Source organism: Leguminivora glycinivorella, chromosome 5 (genome assembly GCF_023078275.1).
Source record: "Leguminivora glycinivorella isolate SPB_JAAS2020 chromosome 5, LegGlyc_1.1, whole genome shotgun sequence".
NCBI lineage: Eukaryota > Metazoa > Arthropoda > Insecta > Lepidoptera > Tortricidae > Leguminivora > Leguminivora glycinivorella.
In genome coordinates, this window is record NC_062975.1 from 5,771,732 (window position 1) to 5,785,163 (window position 13,432).

A 13,432-nucleotide genomic window follows, 5' to 3' on the forward strand; every position below is an offset into this window, starting at 1 on the left:
TGTTTTAAGACTAAGTGCGTTTTCACATGATCCTATTCGATATCGGATGTAGGACCGTAATCCCATGTATTTGAGCCGCCACCTTTAATTTTTGCCTTTGAAATCCTTCCTACATCCGATATCGGATCGGATAATGTGACAATACAACGCAATAAGAGTGACAGCGTCGCTCGGCGTCTAGTCGTCTATGGCTGCTGTTCTGCGCATACAGCGATATCATCTTGGAGACCATTTGGAGACCATTTTGTACACCATTTGGCGTTGACTAGATGCTGATGCTAGTAGGGGATGGCTCTTCATTTTCTTAACGATATTAACATTATTAACTTTCCAAAATAGCTTATAAGTATATGTATGTAATAATGGAAGAATAGCCATATTGAAGAAGATTTTTTGATATGATTGAGATATGAATATTGTGCAAAGGAAACGCACAACAGAAAACAAATACATATTGATTGCTGTTGGAACTCTCATCGACATATTTTCATACCGAAAATCACTATGACTACCTACCTATTTCTAACAATTTGTTACTGCGTTCGCGTAGGAACTCAATGGATTGAATGGGAAGTCATCTCACATTGCCATTGCAATCTTTCTACGTGATTGTTAACATTTGAAAAAAAAACAGGCCCAAAGTTTTAATAATTGCGCAATGCGAATACGAAAACCGTCAGTACAAAATAGCCAATTTAATCACACTTTGGGTGGTATTCCGTATAAAATATGTAACGTAATGTAATGATCAATTTAATTCAAGTAACATAAAAAAATCCACAACAGCTGTGGAGCGCGCGCCGTCATTTTGCACAATTTCGCTCCAAATGTGCTTTTCCATAGCATAAGGGTCCGTATGATCATTACATAAGGACGGTTTAGGTATGTGTTTGTTTTAGGTGGTGTTCACAAATGAGTCGGTTATCTTCGGGCGCAATCGGGACCGATCGTACGGTGAACAGCTGACGATCAACGAATAACGTTTGTTTTAAATTTGAAATAAGAACGTGAAAACCACGATAAAAATACTAATCAAAGATTATCACGAAAGTAAATACAGCTTGTTTAGTAAAATGCAGCGATGTAATTGGAAAACTACAGTATTCTAATTTGAATTGAAAAACATGGAATCGTGATCAATACTTGCGATGTAACTTCTGGCCGTAAAAATACACATGGAATTGTAGCCAGATAATGATAGAATTTTAAAGATGAATAAATGAAAAGAAAATCAACTGTAGTTAGCTGACCCTTTAGCACAACTTGCCTTGTCGCGCGCGAGCCCATACATCAAACGCGACTTCACGTATAGACTCGCGCGCGACAAGGCAACTTGTGCTAGAGGGGCTGATATGTTGTAAACATAAAAACACGGCGTTGACAGCTGTCAACGCATGATAAATTCCAAATTTATTTCGTATAAACAGCAATTATATAGGGAGGTACGAGTACCTAACTGAAATTCATATTGGCATACGTTCTATTCATTAATCTGGTCGAATGGGTGGTGTTGTTTAAGCCTATCCACAATTTCACAAAAACTTTGTTATGTAAATTATTACTCAATTAGAATAAAACGAGAAAGTACCAAAGTCCGCAAATGTTCAGGCTCAAGAAACAGGGTTTTCCCGCTTATTCATCCGGTGTGTAATATGGGGGCGTGCCGCGATTCAATGGACGTGTGAGTTTCTCGGCGGTTTCAACCCTTTTGAAACAAACTCGCTAACAGGAGAAAAGTAATAGGTAGAATTCTTTACTCTCTTGTACTTTTAGGTATTTATAAAAACGTAAACAAATAATTTGTACATTTTCAGGTAGTTACAACATTTGTTGGTTAATCAACCAAGCGGATTTGTCACTGTTTTGTACCTCCTTGTTTGGTCGTGTAATGTTTTCAATATCTGGGCGACCGAGCTTCGCTCGGTTCTATTTGAATATATCACGTCTTTAGATAAAACTCTTATAAATACAAAAACAAAAAAAAGACAAAAAACAAAAACTTAATTTTTAGCCGGGATTCGAAACCCTGAGTCCGTTTTCACATTATCCGATCCGATATCGGATGTCGGAAGGATTTCCATAGAAAAAATCCAAGATGGCGCCTGTAATGTATGGGATATCGGTCCGACATCCGATATCGGATCGGATAATGTGAAAACGCACTGACACCTACGATCTATCTGCGTACATAGACCGACCTCGTACGACTGAGCTAAGCGGAATCAATGCGCGCGCGGCGAAATTAACGACCATATTTTACGTTTACTAACGCGAAAGAAAAACTCATGAAAACTCTAAAATTCGCGTTTTCCGGGATCTAAGGCTACGCTAAATCGATTTTTCACCCCCGAAAACCCCCAGATAACAAATTTCAGCGAAATCGTTAGAGCGGTTTCCGAGATCGTCGGTATATATAAATAAATAAATAAATATACAAGAATTGCTCGTTTAAAAGTATAAGATTTCCTCAATCTTTACCTCAAATTTAAGGACCTTTTGAGGGTAGAATTTATTTGTACGTGGTGGAATGCTTATAGTGACCCTGCGACACTCCACCCAAGTCGGAGACGGAATTCGTTGGTGGTTTTAGACGGTAGTCCTACACTGGTTAGTCCGTCATCGCCCGGTCCCCCGGACCGGATGGCATGCGTAAATGCATTTCCTCAACGTAAAAAAAGGGTAGATTTTATTTATATTTATTTACAAATACGTGCAATTTATAAATACGTGCTTATAAAGATACAGACTATAGTTTTGGCATAGGAAAATAGGGAGGTTAGCATAAGTGCGTTTTCACATTATCTGATCCGATATCGGATGTAGGACCGATATCCCATAGATTGAAGCCGTTATCTTTGATTTCTGCCCTTAGGTACCTACTTATTTCGCTATACATAGATCTCTATTTGATAGACATAGATCGGAAATTTGGTTCAATGACTGCCATATAACGAAATACATGCTAAAGATGGACGACTGCATTTACCCAACATCTAACTTTCATAAAACCAAGCAAACTCGTGTTAGAAACCTTTCACAAAAAAATCAAGTATTTAATCGAGCTTTCATTGAGAAAATCGCCATTGAGCTTGCAAATATAAACGAGCCTTCAAAAATCGATGCATTTCTTCAAACGAGACACGAAAGGACGCAGAAGCTCGACCGGTCGATTCCTGATTACATTTCGGAGACACGAAGCTTTTAAAAGCACCTAATTATCATGTTAGCCAAATTGGCTTGATTAAAAGCTTTTAAATATAATAATTACACCCACCGATATTGCATGACTAAGAGTTATATTAAAATAAGGACTTTTCAGAAATGGCGTGCTAATAATGAGTATTTATTCGTACAACTGTCAAAATGTACACTCACGCAATGAAAATATGTGGCTCTTCTTCGCAGAAGGATTCTTCAAGTATGAGGTCCTTTTCAACATTATTTATGACCGATATTATTTTCAACATTTTTTATGGGATAGGAGGCAAAGAAGCAAACGCAAGCAAGCCTGATGGCAAGCGATCACTGCCTGGACACCCGAAACACCAGAAGTGGAGGAGGTGGATATTCAGAATAAAAAGGGTGTTATAGAACTTTCGTGAGACAGGTATTTTAATGGATATACCTACTCTCGTTGACCGTGACGCAGCGGATAAGCTGCAAGAAAGCCGCCTCCGATGGTATGGCCATATACGCCGCAGACCTGTGGACTACATCGGAAACAGATGCCTTAATCTCACTGTTCAAAGGCCCGAAGTCACGCGGCCCCGGTAGGCCTAGTTAAGAAGCGCTGGCTGGACGTCGTGGGAGCGGACATGCAAGAGAACAATGTCACGCCTAAGGATGTCGAAGACCGGGCAAAGTGGAGAAGACTGAGCAGGAAAGCGGACCCTGGCGCTAGGCCGGGAAAACGCTAGGTTGAAGAAGAAAAAGAAGAGACCTACTCACGTTAATAAAACAAGATTGGCGATGTTTCGAGTCATAATAATGGAGACTCATAATAATTAAGCATGCTGCATACATCCGTGCTCTCCAAGAGCTGATGACGGGTTTCCATATGATTATTTTTAAACATTTAGATATACTTCCGTATAACGCAAACTTCCGTACCGCAGGGTAACGAAATGGAAGGGCCCACAAGGCAAACGTCGTAAAGCAAGACCGCACACGAGATGGGAAGACGAAATAAGACAAATCGCTGGGCCCAGTAGGCCTAGCACATGATTGCCGCGAGAGTATGTCGCCGCGAGATAGACTACCCGTCCTTATGTCATTAATACAGTTAGAAGAAGACGTGTGATCTATCTCGCGGCGACATACTCCCGCGGCCATCATGTGCTAGGCCTACTGCTGGTCACAAATAGCGCAGGATAGAGACAAATGGAGTTCTTTAGGCCTTCACCTTCACCTGAGGAGGGGTTCGTGCATATCAAATATATCTACATAGCTAAGATGCACAACACGACAACATTTTACCATAATATATATATATATATATATATATATATATATACATATATATATATATATATATATATATATATATATATATATATATATACTTTTTTTCTTTCTCTTATGTTTAACAAAAATTGTAACGAATTTGCATGAAATAAAAGGCTTTTTATTTTATTTATTTATAAATATTTAAAAGGGGAAAATCTATAAGACGATTGTGAGGCCTGTTGTATTGTATGGATCTGAATGCTGGGCGACAAAGGTGGAGGATGAAAGGAGATTGCACGTAGCGGAAATGAGAATGTTGAGATGGATGTGTGGAGTGACCAGAATGGATAGGATCAGGAATGAGTATATTAGGGGAAGTTTGAAAGTTGCGCCTATAACGGAAAAGATGAGGAGTGGCAGGTTGGCGTGGTACGGTCATGTAATGAGGAGGGATGAGTGTCATATAGGCAAAAGAATGTTGGAGATGAATGTTGATGGATGGAGAGGGAGGGGTAAACCCAAACAACGATGGATGGATTGTGTGAAAGAGGACATGAGAAAGAAAGATGTGAGTGTTGAGATGACGAAAGATAGGGGAGAATGGAAGAGAAAGACATGTTGTACCGACCCCACATAACGTGGGATAAGGGTAGGAGGAAGATAAATATTTAAAAGGGATCTTATTGCACATAAAGAATAGGTAACCATTTGTATGGGAATTCACATTTCCATTTGAAATTTTAATTTAACCATCATGTCACGTCACTGAAAAAAGCTAAGTAGTAAAATTTTGTTATGCATTTTATTCTAATGGTAATTGTAGCTCTAATTACTGCAAATAAAATTAACCAATAAAGGACTGGTTTGACAGTAATTTAGTACTAAAATAAATGGTCACGGCTAACAACGATTTCCATAACTTTATTTCATTAAGTTTATTTTATTTATTGTCTTTCTTTTCAAATAAACATGTTTGTTTCTAAAATTTTAATTTTGAAAGTTAGAAGTAATTTACAAGATACACGTTTTTACATTTCACTCAAATATGTTTGCACCACAATAAGAATTACACATTATGTTATTAAACCGTTTCTGAGATAAATCTTCGTGCCATATATACGAACATTGACATAAGAAATTATAAGACATCTGTTTTTGATATTTTAGCTACGGAATCCTGAATAAGAGGTGTTTTCGAAATCTTTATCTAGGGCAATTGACTACAAAAGTAAAAAATGTCTGGGATTCTGCATAGAATATAAAAACACGTACAAAGTAGTGAATAACTTCTATCCCTGATGCCTGCACCCTTTTAACAAGTCATGCCATTTAATTATTCTCATAGCAATACTGGCAACTTAAAAGTCACTTGGACTGTCTGTCACTCATAATCTAGCTTATTGAGTACGTTTGAGTGCAATTGAGTCAGATGCAATGTGCAGATAAGTAACTTATGTATTGATAACTGTAATAAAGGTGAATTTATGTAATGTATGAAGTTATGTCATGTTTTATGCAAGTTTATTTCTTATCGCCACATTTATAACCTTATCTAATTTTGCCATTCCAGGAGGTCCCATTAAAATGCTTGTGCAAGGTATTTGTTGTATGAATTTCTGTTAAGGTTGCTGGTTAGGCAGTCAAAGATATGTAAGTACCGTCTTTTTTAATGTGTGATATGTTTGACGTGTCTGTCTGTCTGTTTGTGTGTGTCTGTCTGTGGCATTGTAGCTCCTGAACAGATGAACCAATTTAGATTTAGTTTTTTTTTGTTTGAAAGCTGAATTATTCGAGGAGTGTTCTTAAACATGTTTCATGAAAATCAGTTCACTACCTATTGTAGCGGTAGGGTTTTTTCAAAATTTTAATTTTGAGGTTAGGTTATTGTTATTAAAGACACACCAAGCTAAGTTCACAGCGATTTTGGCAACGCCGCCGGTGCAAGTATTATTATTAACTTCAATGAAAATAAAAAACCGGCCAAGAGCGTGTCGGGCCACGCTCAGTGTAGGGTTCCGTAGTTTTTCGTATTTTTCTCAAAAACTACTGAACCTATCAAGTTCAAAACAATTTTCCTAGAAAGTACTTATAAAGTTCTACTTTTGTGATTTTTTTATATTTTTTAAACATATGGTTCAAAAGTTAGAGGGGGGGGACGCACTTTTTTTTCATTTAGGAGTGATTATTTCCAAAAATATTAATATTATCAAAAAACAATCTTAGCAAACTCTTATTAATTTTTTAATACCTATCCAACAATATATCACACGTTGGGGTTGGAATGAAAAAAAAATATCAACCCCCATTTTACATGTAGGGGGGTACCCTAATAAAACATTTTTTCCATTTTTTATTTTTGCACTTTGTTGGCGTGATTGATATACATATTATACATATTGGTACCAAATTTCAGCTTTCTAGTGCTAACGGTTACTGAGATTATCCGCGGACGGACGGACGGACGGACGGACGGACAGACAGACAGACAGACATGGCGAAACTATAAGGGTTCCTAGTTGACTACGGAACCCTAAAAATGCTGCAAATTTAGCGTGGTACATGCCAGGCTAAGTTTATAGATTCGTAGCTATATAATACAAATATGACAATAGCACAAAGAACATACCTAAGCAAATACCTGCAACTAATTGTATTTCATCTTCCATATGTCAAATACCCGCTAGAGTGAAGCAAGTTCACTACCATTTAACCTAACATCTGAAAAACTAGCAAAAACATAGGCAATGATAATTAGTGGCTATTGTATAGGGCAGCTGGCACAAGGTGTTCGTTATTAGACTAGGAAACGCTGACATTTGTACGGAATGCCGTCTAGAGCTGTTATACAGAACAACCAAACATCTTCCTCTATCACTCTTATTGCGCGTTAGTTGGAGGAAAAGAGAAAGATGCGCGCTGTTTGCGTACTTCAGTGTTCACGGTTCTCGACTAGTCAAACTCTGACCTCAGGATTTCTATTGATTACAAGCTATTGAGGGTCTTCTTAGGCTGGAAGATTGTGATGTAAACTATTGGAATACAAAGCTAGCATAGACTAAGCTTTTTTCTTAGGCTTATTATGAGCCACGAGAAAAATGCAACTAGCAGATTAAATGAGAAAATGTTTATTGTTAAATAATAATTAATTTTTCAACAATAATGTGTAAAAACTGTAAGATCTCGATAATTTTGATAGGCATCAAATCAATCAGATGAATACACTACTCAGTGTAATCGATCAGGCCTTAAGATAAAGAAGTAAGGTCATGTGTAATGTAGAATCATTTTTGGCGTCGTCAAATCCTAGTTCGAATTCACAATTAAATAAATGTTGCGATAGAAAGATAACCCAAAGGCTTATTTTTCAGGTGGTTTCTTTCCCTATACTTTTACACACAAGCGCGGCACGAGAGATAAGAACCGCTAATATATTCGCGCGGCAATATAATTAAACCCGCGCGAGCACGGGCCCTCAAACTGCCTAATTGCACTCGCCGTGAATGGGATGGGACTCATAAAATTTTCTAAGCAGGACACGCGTAAATCGCCCCACTTTAATTTGTGTTTTAAACGAGAGAAGAAGTTAATTTATTGGCGGAGCAGCCGAATCGGCTAACTATTAAATTTATAGCCGCGAAGACAGAGAGTTCGGCCATTCGCAAACTCGGAGAGAATAAAAACTGCTCCCCGAATAATAAAAGGTGGAATTACGGCGAAACTTTCTCTTTTTCAGGATCTCTCGAATATCCACTTTCAACGCCGTGTAGTCGGATGAAATTCTGAGAATTCTAATATCTTTCGTCGAATATTCAGTCGGCTTTTTGCGTTCCCCGGCGACTTGTTTACGCAATTCGCCAATTCGCGGAAAGAGACATTAGTTGTCGTTTTTGATTTTTCCCTGTACGGAAATAATATGCCTTTGAAACTACCTATTGTCTTTTTGATAAGAGCAGATTAAATACGTAATAGAGATTTGAGGAAATTCTTCGGTATTTTCTATATCTTTTTGTCGATCAAAGTTCAAACAATAAATTATTTTATGCGTAATTTAAAGATACAAACTATAAATTTACCTGTTTCTCTGAAGAGATGTCGTCCAGATCCATTGGCCCCGTGCTCATGGGCGGAGCCCCGTGCAGCGGCGACTTGAAGCCGGCCGTGGACGACACGGCGGCCACCTGCCCGCTGCTCTCCGACCCCATCTCCATGTTAGACCCGTCCGACTCAGAGCTGTTCGCTCGCATTTTCCGCCTCTCTTTCTTCCGGAAATCCGATCTCGTGGGCGATGACCCGTTTCCGAAACCGTTCTTCTTCTCATACCCGCTGTCGATCAACATCGGGTTCTGGAAATTACTGTGATGTAGCCCGTTCGGTGTGTACTTCTCTTGGAGTGATTTCATATCGAACGGCTCGTTCTTCAACACGTGAACCACGGTTGGACTTTGAATGTTCTGTAGTAAGCTTCCATTTTGATGGAGGATTGTCCCATTTTGGTGTAAAATACCATTTTGAGTGGGAAAAGCATTGATAGTAGCGATATTTGGTTGGTATAGCTGTATGTGCCGGTCGTCAATGTAAGCTTGTCCGGCGGGCGCGAGCTCCCGGGCCTGCAGCGGCGCCGGGACGATGGGGTAACTCCTGGCATTAACCGCCGTGAGTGTATGGAATGTTGTAGCGTTGACGGGTGATAGCGTAGTGAGAGTCGTGGAGAGCGGCGTGACCTGCGCCAGGGTCGTGAGGTGCGCGGGAGACGACGGAGTCGTCAACTGCGTGAGCTGTGTCAGCTGGCTGGGGCTGGCGCTGGGCGTGGGGCTGGCCGTGACCGGGACTGGAGTGACGCTCGGCAGCCCCGTCTCGGGAATGACGGTCGTCTCCGGGAATGTCTGGAACTGGCTCTGGAAGGAGGGCAGCTTGTTGATGGGCTGCAGCGTGACGGACTGGTAGTCCAGGGGGGAGGAGAAGCCGGCGCGCAGGATGGCGTCCTTGGCGCCGACGGTGATGGGCATGGACTCCCAGGGGCGGTACTGCGCCTGGCTGGCGATGACGGAGACGGCGTCGCCGCGCTCGTAGTACTCCCAGCCGGGGTCGAGCAGGCGCGCGTCGGCCGCCAGGATGCGCTGCTCGTTCTCGGCCATGTCTCCGACGAAGGTCGAGAAGGGCGGCAGGTGCGCGTCCGCGCCCGCTTCGCTGCGCAGCGCCTCGCTCATGGCGCCCGTCCAAGGCGGTGGCGGGTCTTCCTCATCGCGACACAACACACGAGACACCTAAAGTTTTACAAAAATAAGCTCTACTAAGTCTATCTCGCTATGAACACTCGCTGCACTGGAACTTGATATTTGTACTCTGACTGGCTAAAGTTAATTGGTTAAAGTTTGTCTAAATAGCACTTAAATTACGGTTATACGGCACACTGGTTTACACTACACTAATCACAATTTCGTTAATCACTAACAAATAAATATAAAAATCCCCGAGAGGCAGTTTACACACGAGTCTTAACTACGGTTTTATAAAATCTTTGGCTGAATTTTAGAAAAATGCGTCGACTGGGTTAACGATCGATAAAATATTTTGTGCACTCGTTTAACGATATCTATTATTTTGGAACGTTTAAATACTGGTCGTTGATAGATTTTTCTTTCGCTCGTTCGTTCTTCTTATTGTAAATACCGATCACTTCAGACTTAAATTAATTTGTACTGTTTGGGAGTTAGCGTATACTATTTACGGTTTATCGTTAAAAGGTTTAAAAAATAGTGCTTATATTTAGATTTTAAACGAAAGATATGACTGGAGGCTTTGGTTTGTGGGTCGTCTTTTGGTGGGTGGAGCGGCGGCTAGCCGGGCGGCCTGCACCAGTCTGAAACAAACAAAAAAACATGTATTAACATTAACAATTTAACATCTATGCAGCATTCTGGAATCCTACAGATTAAAGTAAAATTTTCAAAGCCAACGAAACATGTACAGTCAATCAGTTTGAATCCTAGGTCACTTTAAAACCTTATCTTATTAATTAATACCAAAGACATATATAACTCTGTATAGACAGAAAAAGTCTAAGAAAAAAACGTACCTCAGTACCATACAGAAAAAGGTACGGTGGCCTAGATGGCATTACACCTTTGGGTTACGCTCAGCTAGATGGCGCTAAAATTAATATTTGACATTTTGACACATATCAAGCTAAGAATATGGGCTAAATTGTCAAAACTGTGGTTCAAAAGTTCTAAGCCTGTGTCGAGAGATGGCAATTTAAGCACTGTGATTACACATTTTACTTCGACAGAAACTCTCTATAATACTCGATCCTCTTTGTTAATACAGAGCTTATTTTCTTCTTAAGTTCTAAAGTGGCCTTCAAATTGGTTGACTATAGTTACATTAGGATTTGGGTTGTCTTAAAAACTATTCGTCCGTGTAATTACACGCTTAACATAAACTACAATGAATGTATGAATATTAGCACCTATGTAAATGGAACTCACAACAACAAAATCAATCGACCATTCGCAACAGTTGACTGAGTGTCGCGGGAGTATGTCGCCGAATAGATGCAGTTTCTTCTAACTGATTAATGACTAAGGACAGTCTATCTCACATACATCATGCAGGTGCAGGTGCCCATCTTAATGAATCGCAGAAACAGGCTTACCCTATATAACTAATCAGATGACTTATCGATTTATCTGTCTACTTCAAAGGCCAATAGACAAAAAAAATGCTAATACCTACAACACATCTGTGAAAATTCATGCAACTCTAACGCAATAAACAAACCAAAAGAAATCAAAAATAAATCAAGAAATGCGATTGGGTTAAAAAAATATTCCAATGGTAAAATTGGTAAGAAATCAAATTTTAATTTCACCAGGAAATAACCAAAAGGCCAGCGACTATAAATATAGAAAAAAGAAATAAATTAAGCTCTTCGATTGTTTACTTCCCCAACTTCCTTCCTAAGCTAATTTTTGTTACCGAAAACAACGTTATGCAATCGACTTCAGAGTTTAAATATCGAATAGAATCGAGCCCAGCTGAGCGGCGGTAAGAGAAGTCGTTATTTTACGCGGCGCGTTCTTAATTTGAAATAAGAAAGGAATTGCAAGGAAATTCGCAAGTTATGGGTTGGCGCGGACATGTTTACTGGCAGAAGTCGCGCACGCGCGCTGCGGTGTTTTGAAGCGCGCAATCGATGGAATGATGACCGAATTTTCGATTGTTATTCCGAAATTCTATTGTCTTGTCTTCGTGATTTGTGGCGGTTGCAAAATGAAATTATTTTAAGGTAATTTACAGGCACTTACATGAAATAATGAAAGAAGGGATAGCATAGCGTCGGTGAGCTAAATGCAAGATTTTGTAAGGTATACATACCTACTATATCCCAATGTTTATTATATTCTGCCTAACGAATGTATTTATCTTCTTCTTTAAAATACACAATGAACATATAATTATATGTGTGGTCAGTTGGTATGGTAACCAAGTTTCCTCAGCACGATTTTTTTGGACAAAGCGTATAAATTGTTCCATTTTTTCATGACCAGGCCGAAGAAAACTGCAAAAAGTGAGCGTGCTAAAAATACAATTTTACTCAAAAACTATTAACTATAAATATATATATTAAAAAAAATATTTTTTTTTAAATATTTTAGTAACATAATTAATGAAATAGTAAGTAGTTGCTTATTAATTTTCCAAATAGAAATATTTATATTTCGCAACTCTATTAGAGATGAAACACAGTACATATGTAGTAGGAACAGTGTAAATGGCACATCTGCGCGGTTAACTTTTTATAGTCTATGATTGCGTCACCAAAATGGCGGCAGTGTCGCGCCCGCTCGCGAGTTTGTAGAATATTCAATCTTAAAATATTATAGACGAGTTTTTTGTTTAATTTACCGATGAAATGTCACACCTTGGCTTTTATTTGATTTCCTCGAGTGATTAGTACAATTTTTAAACACACAAGAAGGCATTATTCACGTGGAAAGTAAATGCATCACGGCACGTCACTGCACCGCAAGGACCCGGTAAGGACTGACAACGTTGCGGTCCAGTGGACCGCAGTGCGTTGTGTAAAAATTCTCTTAGCAACGTCGCCTCTAGTACGTAGTACATATACCTCAATGGTTTGGAAAGTGAAATTACTTTTTTGACTATAGTCTAGTTTCCAAAATCCGACAAATCTGATACGTCTTTATAATCTAGCCATAAATATCATACAAATTTTACACTAAAGAAAAAACTCGCAAATAAAACTACCCTGTTATTCATTTTTTGAAAAGTGACAAGGCGGAAAATCGTTAGCGGCGCGATGGCACGCATCGAGGTCACCCCGTGACGTCACGTTATCTAGTAGGTAATGACGGGGAGCATTTGTGATACGCCGTGCATGATCGCGAGGTGTGATAATGTTATGGGGTATTTACTTGTGAGTATTTCTCTTGGAGTATGAGCTGTGGGACCCCTCCCAAGCCAAGGGCCAAGCCCTAGGGAATTTTAGATGTTTCATGTCTAATTAAAACTAAGAATTTAGAATATGCTCTTGGTGTTTTTTTGTGCTCCTTTGCAAAAATCTATAAATCTATCCGGAAGACAAAGAACATCTCAGCAACTTGCTAGATAAAGAGCCCTAAGATTCCCCCTATTTTAAGTTGTTTTTAAAGCAAACAGGAAGTCATAATGGACTTATACAAAAATAAACAATTCCACCCATTAATGGCAAGTGCGTAAAGCTAACTAGATTACAGCTATATTAAATTCACAAGCTAGTTAATGAAATTTGCTAACAAGCAGACGCGTGGGGCCACCGCGGCAGATTTCGGGAGTCCCCCTTATGACAGAGTGCCGAACATTCTAGGGATACCCAATTTGGCCGGGTTGCACAGTGTAAACAAACTATAAATAGAGTTACTCCATAGTAAAGCGTCACTATTTCGGCTTCACTATTTTAAGGGAACTATTTTCGATGGTTTAA

The 13,432-nt window shown here is 39.4% G+C and overlaps 1 protein-coding gene across 1 annotated transcript in view; it reads right to left on the reverse strand.

The window, feature by feature from the left end:
* The window catches only part of LOC125226459 (DNA N6-methyl adenine demethylase), a 158,759-nt gene that overhangs the window by 138,270 nt on the left and 7,057 nt on the right, over positions 1–13,432 (reverse strand). The window contains 1 exon segment of the mRNA XM_048130444.1: positions 8,520–10,306. Within this exon segment, the coding sequence (XP_047986401.1) occupies positions 8,520–9,653 (1,134 nt within the window). The 5' untranslated portion in view covers positions 9,654–10,306.